General features: G+C 56.0%; 1 protein-coding gene across 5 annotated transcripts in view; it reads left to right on the top strand.

The window, feature by feature from the left end:
• Positions 1-16399, top strand: part of PTK2B (protein tyrosine kinase 2 beta) — a 105849-nt gene that overhangs the window by 49296 nt on the left and 40154 nt on the right. For all 5 annotated transcript variants that reach the window (XR_013345532.1, XM_077812315.1, XM_077812319.1 and 2 more), the window contains exon 2: positions 3545-3792. Coding sequence is in view for 4 of the 5 variants with exons in the window: in XM_077812315.1 (XP_077668441.1) it covers positions 3586-3792 (207 nt within the window). In the remaining variant the exon portion in view is untranslated. The remainder of the gene's footprint in view (positions 1-3544; positions 3793-16399) is intronic.

Raw genomic sequence — 16399 nt, 5'->3', positions numbered from 1 at the left:
AGCGCCCAACAGTGAATACGAACTGGAGCGGATGGTGGGGCATTATTTTTTAGCAGCATTGGCCCAACTCTGCTTTAATTCCTGCTTCTGCACGGGCCCCCAAATAATCCAGTCTTGGCAAGAATCCCCATCTGTCACTGAGTCCTCTCCCTGCTGCGCGTCAGGGGGAATAGCGACCATCAACCACTTATTCTGCTCCAGGGAGTTCTCTCTCCCTAGGCTGATCGATCCTTCTCCTGCCTCATTATCGGAGGTGATTTACGTTTCAGGCCGAGACATTTGGCTTTAATTCGAACTAGGACAAGCGAGAGCTGGTCGCTGGTCATCAGCCTGGGTTGTTTCCCTTAATGCTAGTGAAAGGTAATGGGTTGGCTGTCCCAGCGACTGAGCACACGCAATTGTAGGGTAAGCGTTTCACACTTCCGTGTACTGCAGCTTCACCATGAATGGCCTGCTATAGGGTCACTTGGTCTCCAGGGCCTCTCCGGGATTGTCATTGTCTTCTTCCATCTCTCTTTGACAGGGTCAGTGGTCTAGTGGCTGGGGGGAAGCAGTAGAAGTGATATGTCTTGATTTTAGTGGGGCTTTCGACACAGTCATTCAAGACATTCTCATAAGCAAATTAGGGAAATGTGATCTAGGTGAAATTACTATGATGTGGGTATACAACTGATTGACAGAGTGTATTCAAAGAGTAGTTATCAGTGGTTCACTGTCAAACTGGGAGGGCGTATCTCGTGAGGACCGACGGGTCAGTCCTGGGTCTGGTACTATTTAATATTTTCATGAATGATTTGGACAATCCAGTGGAGAGTAGGTTTATGAAATTTGCCGATGACACCTCGCCGGGAGAGGTTGCATACACTTTGGTGGACAGGATTAGAATTCGAAACGACCTTGGCAAATTGAAGAATTGGTCTGAAGTCACCAAGATGAAATTCAATAAAGACAGGTGCAAAGTGCTCTAAAGAAAACGTCAAATGCACAACTCCAAACTGGGGAATAACGGGCTAGGAGGTAGTGTTGCTGCAAAGGGCTTGCGGGGGTTATAGTGGGTCACAAATTGCATATGAGCCAACAATGCGATACAGTTATGAAAAAGGGTAATATCATTCTGGGGTGTATTAACAGAAGAGTCACATGTAGGACACGGGAGGTAACTGTCCCGCTCTGCTCTCAGCTGGAGCACCGTGTCCAGTTCTGGGTGCGATGCTTTAAGAAAGGTGTGGACAAATTGGAGAGAGTCCAGAGAAGAGCAATAGAAATGATCAAAGTTTTAGAAAACCTGACCTGTGAGGAAATGTTAAAAAAGAGGACATGTTTTGCCTTGAGAAAAGACCACTGAGCGGGAGACCTGACAACAGTCTTCAACTACGTGAAGGGCTGTTATAGAGAGGGTGGTGAACAATTGTTCTCCATGTCCACTGAAGGCAGGACAAGAAGTAATGGACTTAATCTGCAGCAAGGGTGATTTAGCTTAGACATCAGGAAAAAGCTTGCTAACTCTTAGGGGAATTAAACTCTGGAACAGGCTTCCAAGGGAGGTTGTGGAATCCCTGTCATGGGAGGTTTTTAAGAACAGGATGGACAAACTCCTGTCAGGGGTAGCCTGGGTTTACTAGGTCCTGTCTCAGCGCAGCGGGCTGCGTTAGATAACCTCTCAAAGTCCCTTGCAGCCCTGCCTTTCTGTGATGCCATGAAAACACTTCCCCTGGGCGTCGTGGGAAAACAATTCGTCTTGGGCAGCTGCTGTGTGAGTTAGCTGCTGCCCTCCACCCCAGAGGTGGCTGCACCTCAGTGGTATAGTTGGTGAATCATTTAGTTGGTGAATCATTTTTCATCTGTGTGTGCTTCCTGGTTCTGCCATGCCCCGTCATAAGAAATCAAGGCAGTTGTGACTCACAGTCGGCTTTGGCATTGCAGGGGTTTGTTATAAAGGGGCACTGCAAAGATATTGTTCAGGGGAAAAGTCTCACTGGGGGGCCATATTGTAAAGCCCATGAACTGACAAGCAGCTACTGACACAGATAATGCCCTTCGAGGACACAAGGGTATTTGTGTGTGACACTGCTCACCCATGCCAGTAAAGGGCTCACAACCTAGCCCATAGTGATGGATGCATGATGTATAGATCTGCAGACTTAGAAAATTGTACCCACCTGTACAGTGCACACTGGTTTATTATTGTAGGGCTGCCGACAAAGGCGCAACAGTGCACGCTGCTTTGTCATGGTAGGGTTGCTTTTGAGGGCCGGGTTGTGATCCGTCTGTAGGGCTGATTGCAAGTGCATAGCTGTCTGCACTTCCTTGTTATTGTAGGGTTGCTTGCGAGCGCTAGGCTGTGCCCATTGGCTTGTTTATTGTAGGGTTGCTGAGGAAGGCTGGGAAATGCACCATTTTGTCCTTCTGCATAAAACCCCAAATCCAAAGCCATAGCCGGGGGCTTTGGCTGAACTGACTAAAAAGAAGAGGGGAGAAAATCAAGGTTTGGAGGATCACAGTGGGTCAGACTTTCGGCCGTAGTTTCCCAGCGCAGGAAGGATCTGGCCTGGGGCAGGTGAGGAGGGTGGGGGAGCTGGGTGTGTAGGTCCAAGGTGGAAAGTAATGAGCAGATAAGAAAGCCCTGGGTGGAGGAGATCTGATCCTGCATGAATGAGAGTGCTATAGAGCAGCCATCAAGTTACACCGGCCTGGCAGCTGGCGGGACGGGTGAGTGTAGCAGCTAAGCATGGTGGGATCACGACTGCTCCTATATCTCTGCCCACGGCTGTAATGCCGCGTGCTGGAGGGTGCGGGCCCAGCTGGCTTGCTCCGCTCCCGGTCAGGACACGGGCGCTCACAGCCTCATGCTGTGTGTCGGGTCAGGTCGCAGCCCAGGCCCCGGGGCAGAGGGAACTGGGACCTTTACACTGTACGGGTGAAGCGAGCAGGGCCAGGGTGCTGCAGCGTCTCTGTGCTCCGGACGGCCGCAGCGTCTCAGGGGAGCGGCGCCCAGCCGGCTGAGCGAGCCCACGTCATGCCCGCCTGCCCCGACAGGCCCGTCTGGAGCACACGCCTGCTTCCCAGGCTGGCTTGCCCATGCCGCCGTCCCAGGCTGCCGGCGCGGGGCGGAATTGCGGAGCCTCTCTCCTCTCTGCGGTGAGCTGGAGCACAGGCCTGAGGGCAGTGGTTCGAATTCCCACCGGTAAACAATGCATGGGACAGGATTCCTGCTGGGGGGGTGCTTCGGGGATCTCCTGTGTGCCGGCTTCCCCGCCGCACCCATGTTGGATGCCCTCTCCTTCCCTGCCCTTCCACCATCCCACCCCATCTCATGTGCTTTTTCCCTGCCTCTCCCCCACTGGCCCCAGGCCAGGTTCCCCACCCACCCCCTTGCTGACCTCTCCCTACCACCCTTCCCGCCCAACTCAGTTCATATGCTGTGGGGGTCCTGGCCCCTGGGGTGATTGCTGAGAGCCCAGCTGTCTTGCTGTCCTGTCCCCTGCCCAGCCTGAGCCAGGGTTGTTCCTTCTTCATTCATCCACCTGTGTCTTTGTCCCTGCAGGATAGTGATGCTGTGCTCTTAGCAGCGCCGTGCCCCTCAGGATGTCGGGAATCCCGGAGGCCCTGACCCGGCTGCGGGGGAGCTCACTCCGGAGTCTGGGTGGGACCCTGGACCCCACCATGGTGTCCATGCCCATTGACCTGGAGAAGGAGGAAGTGCGGATTCTCAAAGTGTGTTTTCACAGCAACAGCTTCAACATGGGGAAGAACTTCAAGCTGGTGAAATGCTCCGTCTTGACCGAGATCCGGGTAAGTGGGGCGGGATGCAGGGTCGTGACGGACATCTGGGTCAGCAGGGCAGGATGCAGGGTCGTGACGGAGATCTGGGTCAGCAGGGCAGGATGCAGGGTTGTGACGGACATCTGGGTCAGCGGGGCGGGATGCAGGGTCGTGACGGAGATCTGGGTCAGCAGGGCAGGATGCAGGGTCGTGACGGACATCTGGGTCAGCGGGGCGGGATGCAGGGTCGTGATGGACATCTGGGTCAGCGGGGCGGGATGCAGGGTCGTGACGGAGATCCGGGTCAACGGGGCGGGTTGCAGGGTTGTGATGCAGATCCGAGTCAGTGGGGTGGGATGCAGCGTCGTGATGGAGATCTGGATCAGCGGGGCGGGATGCAGGGTCGTGACGGAGATCTGGGTCAGCGGGGCGGGATGCAGGGTCGTGACGGAGATCTGGGTCAGCAGGGCAGGATGCAGGGTCGTGACGGACATCTGGGTCAGCAGGGCGGGTTGCAGGGTTGTGATGCAGATCTGGGTCAGCAGGGCGGGTTGCAGGGTCGTGATGGAGATCTGGGTCAGTGGGGTGGGATGCAGCGTCGTGATGGAGATCCGGGTCAGTGGGGTGGATGCAGTGTCGTGATGGAGATCTGGATCAGCAGGGCAGGATGCAGGGTTGTGACGGACATCTGGGTCAGCAGGGCGGGTTGCAGGGTTGTGATGCAGATCTGGGTCAGCAGGGCGGGTTGCAGGGTCGTGATGGAGATCCGGGTCAGTGGGGTGGGATGCAGCGTCGTGATGGAGATCCGGGTCAGTGGGGTGGATGCAGTGTCGTGATGGAGATCTGGATCAGCAGGGCAGGATGCAGGGTCGTGACGGACATCTGGGTCAGCAAGGCGGGTTGCAGGGTTGTGATGGAGATCCGGGTCAGTGGGGTGGGATGCAGCGTCGTGGTGGAGATCCGGGTCAGTGGGGCGGGATGCAGAGTAGTGACAGAGATCCGGGTCAGTGGGGCGGAAGCTGCCTCATCTGGGTTTCCTCAAGCCCAGACCTGGTACACACTGCTGTGCCCTGTTGCTCCCTGATGTAACAGACAGTGGCTGCATATATATGGCAGCCTGAATTGAACCTGGGACCTTCAGTCCCAAAGCCAAAGGCCTTGGCCACTTGGGCTAAAGAAGCAACTTGCTGCAGCCTGAGCCACGGGCTGTTGTAGTGATTGAGGCCAGCCACTAGCGGAGGACAGCCTCATGCACGGAGCGGTGTATTGCACGGAGGCTGAAGGTGCAGTAAGGCGGGATGTCCCCAGTGGTCTCGTCACTTGATTGGCGCCTGAGTCGGCTCCCCGGCTGATGGCCCCGGTGAGACTACAGCTGCGGCGTGGCCCGCTGGGGAAATCTGGTGTGGGCAGCCAGGAGCTGGGCCTGGTTCCTTGCCTGTGGTTCAGTGGGTTGTTCTGTGTGGGATGCTGGAGTGAGTCACCGAGATTCTGCTGGGATTTCGGTTCCCTTTTCAGGGCTGTTCTGGAGCGTGGCCCCCGCAAGGGCAGGGAGAGAGCTGTCACGCCAGGGCCAGTCATGTAGCCATTGCAGGGAACAGTGGGGCTGGGGCAGCTCTTGGGCATGTCCTTGTGCTCTGCACAGCAGACACGTCCTTCCTGTTGCTCTGGAGGTTTTAACGCTCGGTGTTGTTTGCTGCTGCTGGCTCTAAGGCCAGGGGTGCAGCCAAGGTGCTAGGCTGGGTGAGGAGAGTGGAGACGCAGCTGTGTCCAGGTCTGTGGCATTAACTCTTTCCCTGCTAAAGCATGCCGGGAGGTGTCTTTGGCAGCACAAGGATGCATTGTGCCCTTTGTACCGGGCAGTACTGAAGTGGCTGAGGCAGAAAAGCGGAGCGATCGTAGGCTCGTCAACTGTGCCGTGCTCTGTGCTGAGCTGCGGTGGACCCCATGGCTGCTGTCTGGTTTACAGAGACGGGTAATTGTGACGGACCCAAGATCAAACCTGAGGTCTTAGGGACGTACAGTAGAACCTCAGCATTATGAATGCACTGGTCCATCACACACCCCATCTGGAACCAGAAGTACGCAATGAGGCAGCAACAAAGACCAAAAAAAAAAAAAGCAAATACAGGACAGTCCTGTGTTAAACCTAAACTACTAACGAAAAAAGGGAAGGAGATCAGGAAAAAACTTGCTAACTCTTAGGGGAATTAAACTCTGGAACAGGCTTCCAAGGGAGGTTGCGGAATCCCTGTCATGGGAGGTTTTTAAGAACAGGCTGGACAAACTCCTGTCAGGGGTAGTCTGGGTTTACTTGGTCTGGGTTTTAAAAAAAAAAGGAAGGAAACTGTTTCTTTGCTTGTTTCCTTTAAATTAAGATAGTTAAAAGCAGCATTTTCCTTCTGCATAGTAAAGTTTCAAAGCTGTACTAAGTCAATGTTCAGTTGTAAACTTTTGAAAGAACCATAACGTTTTGTTCAGAGTTACCAACATTTTGGAGTGACGAACAACCTCCCTTCCTGAGGTGTCTCTAACGCTGAGGTTCTCCTGTAGTTCACGGGACTGTACTGTCTTTGGGGGTTTTTTTTTGGCTCTGCTGCTGCCTGATTGCATACTTCTGGTTCCAGAGGGGGGCGTGGGGCTGACCGGTCATTTCGTAACTCTGGTGTTGGTCACTCTGAGGTGCTGCTGTACTTGGGTGGCTGGCCTGTCCCTCTGCCGCCATGCAACATTGCTAGTTTTAGCATGCTCACTCCATCAAAGCCAGAGCATGTCCGTCGACCCGAGCCGGCAATCACATCTCCCAGCTGCAGTGTGGATGGACCCTTAGAGGAATCCCATCCGACTCCTCAGCCACAGGGCTCACCAGCTTCTGAGGGTCCATCTACCTCTGGACCTCTAAGGACCATGGACCTCGAAGGGTCCATCGACCTCTGCTGTGCTGGTAACGCAGGGCAGCAAGGCAGTTTCGGTAGACGGTGGAGCTGTTGGGGAGGCAGGGCTGGAGAGTCGGGTGCGGGGATCATGGGCTGATTTTCAGAAGAGCTGAGCACTCTCCTGTCCCTTTGAAGTCCATGGGAGCTGCAGGGACTCAGCACCTCTGCGAATCCGGCGAATAGTGCTTCCCCCCAAGCCCCAAAGAAGTCAGTGGAAGCTGCAGGTGCTCAAACCCGCTGCTGATCGGGCTTCCTGCTTAGTTTGACTCCACGGGGGCTTTGTCCCGGAGCTGCTTTGCAGACCCCCAGAGCCAGAGCTGACCCCGCATCTCATCCCTCGTGGTGTTGGGACATGCCAGGAATTCCATGAGCTGGGCCCTCTTAGGCAATGAAGTCTGGAGGCAACCCAGGGTGTGCAGCTGTGTATAATACCGACCCTGGAGGCCTCTCCTGGTTGGTGAAGCAACACAGACCCTTGGATCTCCAGGTCAGCAGTTCAAATCCTCCCGTGGGTCAGCAGTGAGTGACAGTCGCTGTTGTGATGTCCCCGGCCGCTGACCTGTCTCTTGTCGGCAGCCTGGGCAAAGCCTGGCTAGGTCAGGGAGCTGGAGCTCAGCTCTCCAGATGAGGCAGGTGTCACAGCATGGGTGGTGCTGGCTGTTCTGTACCTATCCTGCCATCAGTTCCCCAGGACTGTGAGCCCATCAGCTAGAAATCCACTTAGCTGGTCTACAGAGCCCACTTCCCACCAGCCCACTTCCCACCAGCCCACTTCCTGACCAAGAGGGACGGTTGATGCATTTGTAGATCTTTGGGCTCATTGCGAGCGGTGGACCACGATTGATAATTATTATTTGTCTCTGCCCGGTGTCCTAGCACTTCCCAAACACTTAGGCTCAGTCCCTGCTCTGAGGAGCTCTCAGGCTGAAGACAGAGGCCCGTGGGATGACAATAGGCAATTTACATACAATTGCTGTGCAGACCCACAAGCTGCCCTGTAGCAGCAGGGCAGGGGCCGGCTCTCAGAAGGACCTACACGTGGGCAGGGCGGGGGCCTGGCAGATGAGCGCAGGGAGTTGTGTGGAGCACAGGGGCTGTGTGGAAGAAGGCAGGGGGGTGACTGTGCACCGGGGCGGGTGAGATTGGGGGCACTGGCAGAGCTGGGGGGATGGGCAGCAGCGTGAAGCTTGGCTCGAGAGAAGCTGCTTGGGGAAGAGGAACGTTCCCGCCTCTTGTGCGGAGACGAGGCCACGTAACCCAGAGTAAGCGAGAGTTACATTTGGGCTTGGTCGGCTGCTGCCCCGTATGCCCCCGGACGCGTGCGGGTCTGGAGCAAGTTGCCCCTTGTGGCAATCAGCTGTTTTGCCAGTGGTGGAAGCAGCCACCTGTTGGAATAGATGAGAATTGGCCTAATACAAACAGAGGGGGTGAGAGCATCCAAGACCCCTTGGCCTTTGGAGGGTTCTCAGGGTGATCCCCAGCCCTCCCTTGGCCGTCGTTCGTGGGTGGGTTCCCCTGGTTGCTCCCTTGTCTCCGAGCTGCTCTGTCTGCTGTGCACCCCTCAGCATGCACCTTGGCATCATTAGCTCTCCCCAAGCCTCACAACCGCCGGCCCGAAGGAGCAGACCCACTTGGGGCCCCGGAGACCCAGGAGATGAGCCTGGAAGGCAGCGAGACTCAGACTCTGCCTGCCCTCTGGGAGAGGCTCGTCCCACGTATGAGGGGGAGCCCATCAGTCTGGGTGTTCCCCGCTGATCGCAGCTGCAATGCCAGGGTATAACAGGGTGGTCTGGCCCCTTTAAGAATTGTAGAGGGTGAGGCAGAGCTCCCCTCTCTCTCAGCCAGCAGGGATGAGCCCCGGACCCAGGGTGGCTCCTAATGTGTCTCTTTCCTCCCAAGAGGAGAGAGATCAGCAGGGAAGAAAGCGGCCTCTGACCTCCCCCAGCCCAGGGAGGGGAAGACAAGCTGGTCTGAGGCTGCACCCTCAGACCTCAGGCGGAGGGCGGTGGGACTCCTGCCCCGGTGAGATGAAGGGCTGGGACTGTGGGGCTAGACAGTCTGCAGTTGATAAGGTACGGAATAAATAAGACCCCATGAAAGGGGAATCTTATTGCAAGAGTGCTGGTCCTAATGTCAATTATTGCAAAGCACCTGGGAGGGAAACTGAGGCAGAACTGCTGTAGAGCCATCCCTGGCCATGAGGGGGTGCCCTGGGGGCAGCAGCCTGGCCACACAGGGTGTGGAGAGAGATGACTCCCGACCTGTTTAGGTGTTTGTAGAGGAGGGCTGGGCCATTGATTTGATCTTTGAACTGGCGTGGTTGGTGGTGAAGATCAGGAAGCACTGGGGAAACATCCCCTGCTTAGCAGAGGGGCTGCAATGTGATATGCTTCCAGGGGGCACCATCTGGGTCAGCCCCTGGGCAGCACCTCGCAACTATCTCATCTAGAGGTGACCAACCCACGGCTCGGTCCTCATCCTGCAGGAAAGGGCAGAGATTCTGAGACGTGGGAGGAAAAAGACATTCTCCAGGGCTGTCGGTGGCTAGACAAAGAAGTTCCCCGCGAGAGATTAACACAGTTGGCTGTGGACCCCGGGAGTCTTGGGGCACAGTCCTGTGTTTTAACGACAAGGCAACAAGTTGTGGTTACACCTTAGGTGTCCTGACCTTCAGCCTGTCACTCTAATCCCCAGTCCTGCTGCCTCCCTGCTCTTGGGATATGCCCCGGGAGACCTGATTCCCAGGTCACTTCTCGGGCCAGCAGCCTGCGCACTGAGCTCTGGCGTCCTACACGGGGAGAGGATGCAGACCTGGGAGACTGGCTGGGAGAAATGTAGTAAGCCAGAAAGCAGCAGGATGTGTTGAATCAAGGGACCTGAGCGTTGTTGGAAGGGGCTGGGGCGGAGTACACGACGGACTGGGGAACAGATACGCAGCGGCTGCTGTGCTTGCCCTGGAAGATGGAGGATCTGCTGCCACAGCGAGCCCGGGGGACTGGGGAAAAGGCGCCTTCAAATGAAAACATTGGGGGGACGGAGAGAAACAGAGGAAAATCTCCGCAGATGGCCCGGCTGCTGGGGGACAGGGAGTCTGAGCTGTCACACTGCTGAGTGCTCTGTCGGTGGCTCGTGAGCTGATCCGAGACTGGATTCTCTGCCCACACCCCTGAGATGCAGCAGTGGCTCCAGTGTCCCCAAGCCGGTGCGGGAGGGGAACTAGGCCGCTGGATTTTCATCCTTCATCAGGATCCACCAGGTAGCTCGGCCGAGTCCTTCCGAGGCCGGGGGTTGTTGGTGAACCATTCACTGAGGGTATGTTTGCACCGCACTGTAAACCTGGGCTGGTGGATCGGGTGTTTCCCAGGCCACCCTCGAGCATCCACACTGCCTGGGCTTACAATTGCTGGACCTCGGTCCAGGGGGGCCGTGGCCCCCCCACTTTTTAGCATGGGCGTAGTTTGGGGGGAAGGGGGCTGCGTTGCCCCCCCCCCAGACTGCAAGCCCCGGGCTGGTGTGGAGCAACGCCGGCAGGGGCTAAGCTTTGTGGTGGGGGAGGTGATCAGCTCCCCCGCCGCGAAGCACAGCCCCTGCCGGTGGTGACAGCCTCTTCCCCGTGCGGGGACTGAGGTGGGCCTTAGGCCCCCCCATTGCTGCAAGTCCCTGCTCCTCTCTGTGGCCCCGTCCCTGCCCCTCCTCCCCCCTCCCGAGGCCCCGCCTAGGCCATGGTAAGAGCTGCCCTGGGAGCCCGGACCACTGTGGGGAGACCAGAACCCTCCACCTGCCCTGGTCAGCATGCCCCGGGGGGCAGGGACATGGGCTGGGGACTGTTTTTGGGTATCCTGGCCTCCTGCTCAGCTCAGATGGAGGGTCCAGGGATCCCCACAGTGGCTCCGGCTCCCTGGGTGGCTCTTACAACGGCCCGGCTCTGGCTTCCGGCCTGGCTGTGGGGGAAGAGGAGAAGTAGGGGGTCAGGGCCCTGGAGAGGTGACTTGGCTCTGCAGCTTGAGTTGTGTCCACACTGCAAAATGCCAAGTCTTGGACCCGAGTCGCAGCGGGACTCAGGCTCTGAACCTTGTCCAGTAGCAGAGTCTGAGGATCTGGCTCCTGAGTGCTTGCTGATTTGTGGGTGGACACCAAGGGGGCTTGGGCTCAAATCTGAGTCAGAGCCCAGCACCCAGAGGGTGAAACTTCCCCCAGCACTAGGATGACCAGGTGTCCGGTTTTCGACACCTGATTGAAAAGGAATCGTGGCAGCTCCAGTCAGCACTGCTGATCAGGCCGTTGACTGTCTGGTTGGCGGCACTGCGTAGTGGGGCTGGCAGGCTCCCTGCTAGCCTCCGTGCCTTGTGGCTCCCGGGAAGCAGCCAGCATGTGCCCCCCTCTGGCTCCTATGCATACATTGCCCCCAACTCAAGCACCACCCTCACAGCTCCCATTGCTGGGAACCATGGCCAATGGGAGCTGCAGGGGTGGCGCCTGCGGATGGGGCAGCATGCAGAGCCACCTGGCCGCGCCTCTGCATAGGAGCCGGAGGGGGGACATGCCACTGCTTCCGGGAGCTGCTTGAGGTAAGCGCTGCCCAGAGCCTGCACCTCTGACCTCCTCCTGGGCCCCACCCCCTGCCCCAGCCCTGATTCCCCTCCTGCCCTCAGTCCCAGCCCAGAGCACCCTCTTACACCTCAAACCCCTTATCCCCAGCCCCACCCCAGAGCCAATATCCCCAGCCGGAGCCCTCACCACCTGCACCCCAGCCCCCAGCTCCAGCCCTGATCCCCCTCCCGCCCTCCAAACCCCTCGGTCCCAGAACCCTTCCTGCACTCCAAACCCCCCCATCCCCAGCCCCACCCCAGAGTCTGCACTCCTATGCAGAGCCCTCACCCCACCACACCTCAACTCCTTGCCCCAGCCCAGAGCCCCCTCCCACACTCCGAACCCCTGAGCTACAGCCCTGAGCTCCCTCCTGTACCCCAAATCCTTCATCCCCAGCCCCACATCAGAACCTGCACCCCCCAGCCAGAGCCCTCACCCCCCTCTCACATCCCAACCCACTGCCTCAGCCCGGAGCCCCCTCCTGCACTCTGAACTCCTCATTTCTGGCCCCATCCCAGAACCCGCACCCCCAGCTGGAGCCCTCCCCCGCTCCCGCACCCCTGGTGAAAATGAGCAAGTGACAGAGAAAGGGGAGGATGGAGTGAGCGGGGGCGGGGTCTCAGATTAGGGGTGGGGCAGGGGGCGGGGCAAGGGTGTTCAGTTTTGCTGTCCCCCTTTGCACAGGGTTGAAATTCACCCCAGGACTACATGCTGTTTGCCATTTCTGTTGTGTGATTGGTCATCCAAGTCAGCTGGTATTGTTCATGCTCCCTGATTGGACAATGTAAGCTTTATAACCGGGACAGCATTGCCTAGAGAAGACCAGGCTTCTGGTGGAGATTTGGGGACAAATCCTCACGTGGGCTAAAATGTATGGTTCCCTAGGGATTTGCAGGCATTTCCACCCATTCCCCGGGCGGCCGTTGTCAGAACACAAGTGAATGCTGAATCCTGTGACCCTATGAATCCCAACAAAGCAAATTATTTGCAAAATATTCAAGGATCTGTGTGTGTGTGGGCGGGTGGATTGTTACTATTTTATCACCTCTGTGAAGAATAAAAATCTTAGTGGAGAGTGAGGGCTTCTGAGCCCGCTCTGTCTGCACCCCGGATTTCCTTTTTGCTGTCCCTCCGCGGTTATGAAACTACCGACCCTTTCTGTCCAGGTTTGTGGTTTCTTCTTTGTGATGCAAGGCGGAACAGCCCGAGGGTCGGATCCTGCTGGGTGCGGAGCTCCCTCTGCTCCCTGCCAGCTGCAGCGGGAGCAAGAAGGGCTCAGCATGTCTCAGGATCAGACCGTGTTTCGTGGGACGTCTTCCTTTCAGGCAGGGCACAAAAGAGCCTGGAGGAGGTTGCCGAGCCTTCTAGCCCTGATTTCAGTTGTGCTTCCTTGAAGCAGAGCCGAAGCCGATCCGTCGAGAGACCTGAGCCAAGGGGAGAAGAGAGGCTTTGGCCTGAGCTTTGAAAAGACAGGGAGAGGCCTGGAGATACAGCGAGGCTGTGTCTGATGGCCGGAGCTGCCTAGGAGAAGGCTCTCATGCAGAGAGGGAGGCCGAAGGGACAGAGGGAGGTTGCACTTGTGTTGAAGGTGCTGGCCTGGGAGTGGAGAGATGTGACTTCTGCTCTTGGCTCTCCCATAGATTCCCAGTCCATGGGTTCCCCCCCTGTAACACAGGGGCTAGTGACATGTCTCCGGGGGTGCTTGGCTGGTGCTAGATAATGAGGGTGGGGAAGTTACAAAACAAGCAAGGATTCCTGGTTTCAGTAGTTTAAGGCGAGGGAAGATGTGGTCCCCCTGGTAACAGGGAGAAGGCAGGCAGATTGCATGAGGAGAATTGCTGGGGTGGGATCCTGGCCCCTGTTGCGTTCCATGGGGCTTGCCATTGACGTCAGTGGGGCCGGGATTTCACCTGTGCCCTTTAGCTGACCTCCGCCCTCTCTCTCCTTGGCTGCACGTCCCCTTTAAGGAGGACGGACTGAGTATCAGCTGGCTTTGACTCTGTGTTCCGACCTGTCAGGCAGCTTTCCCGGGGGGCTGGGAGTGTGAGGGAAAGCCGGGGAGCCAGCCTCGTGGGCACGGCAGTGTCACTGAGGGGTTCGATGCGTTTGCCGCCCTCGCTCGACTTTCTCGGCCACTCAGGCCCTGTCTCTGTTTGCAGCACCACTTTTTAGCCACTTCAAGCGTGCTGTAAGAACCGGTTAAACCAGACGGCCTTAAATAAGCTGATAGGGCAGAAGAGGTTCGGTCTGAACTGGTTTAGTGCCAGTGTGAATGCGTGGATGCTCCCAGAGCGGGCCAGAGGCCTTGCGAAACCTCCCAGGATGCACCGCTTCCAGGAGCGGAGCTGGGGCTTGTGGAATATATGCCCAGACGGCACTGCAGCTGGATTCCCAATTCGATGCAACTGCATTGCGGATTCAGTGCCACGGGTCCCATTGCAGCGCGCTGCGTCCCTCCTGTAACGCACCAGGCTCTGGGTGGCTGGCATGCAGCTTTGAACTCCGGCTGCTGCTGCCATGGCTCGGCTGCAAGTCAAGAAGAAGACAGCAGGAAACCCCCCAGAAGCGGGGTGACCCCGTTTCACTCAGCGACCGTGGCGTCTGTGCTTACCCTTCCGTGTCAGGCTCCTTGTCCGGGAACGGGGCCGGGGGCTGGGGAGTATGGCCAGCCATCCCCTGTGCTCCGTTGCGATGCCGACTCCTGTCTGGTGGGATCTGCATTAAAGCCGCCTGCCCATCTCATGCAGGCCACAGGGCTTTTGGGCCCTCCCTGGGCAGGATGGGCTCCAGCGCTGTCAGGCTTTGTAGCCCATTGACATTCCCCTCATCAACCACCCTGCCCGAGAGCAGCAGATTTCAGCCATGGGACTGCAGACGAATGTTGCCATGGAATGAAGAAGAGGACGGACACACGAGGAGAGGGGCGCTCGGGGAACAGTGTGGTTTAGTGGATAGTGTGCTGGCCTGGGCCTTAGGACACCTGGGTTCTCGTTCCAGCTTTGCCCCCAGGCTGCTGGGTGACCTTAGACAATCGCTTTACCTCCCGTTCAATAACACTGACCTCCTCGTAGAGCACGCTGAGCTCTCTAGATGAAAAGTGGTATATCAGAGCGAGGTATTATCGTAGGACAGGAAGGGATCTCGAGAGGTCATCTAGTCCAGTCCCCTGCTCTGAGACAGGACTCAGTATTATCTAGACCATGCATCCGATGAAGTGGGCTGTAGCTCACGAAAGCTTTATGCTCTAATAAATTTGTTAGTCTCTAAGGTGACACAAGTCCTCCTTTTCTTTTTGCAGATACAGACTAACACGGCTGCTACTCTGAAATCTAGACCAGTGTTTCTCAACCTATGGGTTGTGACCCCCCCTCTCTCCAGGAAGGGGCATAGGCCAGGTTTAGTGGGGTCACAAGTGCAGGGCCAGCGTTAGGGGGTGGCAAGCAGGGCAATTGCCCAGGGGCCCCGTGAAGCTAAGTTACTTACCTCAGCTCCGGGCGGCGGGGAGATTCCTGGAGGCTTCATTACACCATGTAATCTTTCATTAAAGATTAATCTTTAATTCCTGGAGACTACAGGAGAGTCCTGGAGTGTTGGCAACCAGTGTTGGCCCTGAGCTACCAGGAGCTGAAGTCCAAGCCCAAGCTTAAAGTAGGGGGTTGCAATTTCTTTTTAAGTCCCAAGAGGGTATCCAGCACAAAAAGGTTAAGAAACACTGATCTAGACCATCCCTGGCAGGAGTTTGTCTGAGCTGTTCTTATAAAACTTCCAATGACAGAGATTCCACCACTTGCCTGGGTAATTTGTTCCAGTTCTTAACCACCCGGACAGTTCGCAAGTTTTTACCAATGCCCTTGCTGCAATTTAAGCTCATTGCTTCCTGTCCTGTCCTCAGTGGCTAAGGAGAACAATTTTCCTCTCTCCTCTTTATAACAACTTTTTATGTATTTCAAGACTATTATCGTGTCCCCTCTCAGTCTTCTCTTCTCCAGACTAAACAAACCCAGTTTTTTCAATCTTTCCTGGTAGGCCCTGTTTTCTAGACCTTTAATCATTTTTGTTGCTCTTCTCTGGACTTTCTCCAATTTGTCCACATCTTTCCGGAAATGTGATGCCCAGAGAAATGGACACAGTACTCCAGTTGAGGCCTAATCAGTGTGAAGTAGAGCGGAAGAATTACTACTTGTGTCTTACTTACAACACTCTACTAATACATCCCAGAGGATGTTTGCTTTTTTTGCAACAGCATTACACTGTTGATTCATATTTAGCTTGTGGTCCACTGTGACCCCCAGATCCCTTTCCGCAGTACTCCTTCCTAGGCAGTCATTTCCCATTGTGTATGTGTGCAACTGATTGTTCCTTCCTAAGTGGGGTACTTTGCATTTGTCCTTACTGAATTTCATCCTATTTACTTCACACGATTTCTCCAGTTTGTCCAGATCATTCTAAATACTGATCCTGTCCTCCAAAGCGCTTACAACCCCTCCCAGCTTGGTATGGTCCGCAAACTTTATAAGTGTACTCCCTATGCCATTATCTAAATCATTGATGAAGATATGAAGAATTGGACGTGGGGCAGATCTCTGGGGGACCCCACTGGCTAGGCCCTTCCAGCTCGATTGTGAGCCATTGCTAACTACTGTCTGAGTACGGTTTTCCGGCCAGCTGTGCACCCACTGTGTAGCAGCTTTGTCTAGGCTGTTTCCTAGTTTGGTTATGAGGTCATGTGAGACAGTATCAAAAGCCTTACCAAAGTCATGTGTTATCCAGATGAGCTCTTCCCCACTTAGGGGCTTCTTCTCCTCTCCGCAGCTTGGTTCATTCATGGAAACTCAGGCTTAACTCCGAAGCGGGGACTGGTGATTCTCCCATAGCAGATGTCCCAGGCCACTTGTTTCTCCTGAAGACTATTTGCCCAGGGGTTCCCCTCCAAAACCTTTCCCTTGCACTGAGCATCTACAAACAAACATGTGGACAAGGGGGATCCAGTGGACATAGTGTACTTAGATTTCCAGAAAGCCTTTGACAAGGTCCCTCACCAAAGGCTCTTACATAAATTAAGTTGTCATGGGATAAGAGGGAAGATCCTTTCATGGATTGAGAACTGGCTAAAA

Source organism: Eretmochelys imbricata, chromosome 3 (assembly GCF_965152235.1).
Source record: "Eretmochelys imbricata isolate rEreImb1 chromosome 3, rEreImb1.hap1, whole genome shotgun sequence".
Lineage (NCBI taxonomy): Eukaryota > Metazoa > Chordata > Testudines > Cheloniidae > Eretmochelys > Eretmochelys imbricata.
The sequence above is the reverse complement of the archived record's forward strand: the minus strand, read 5'-3'. Positions and strand labels throughout refer to the sequence as shown.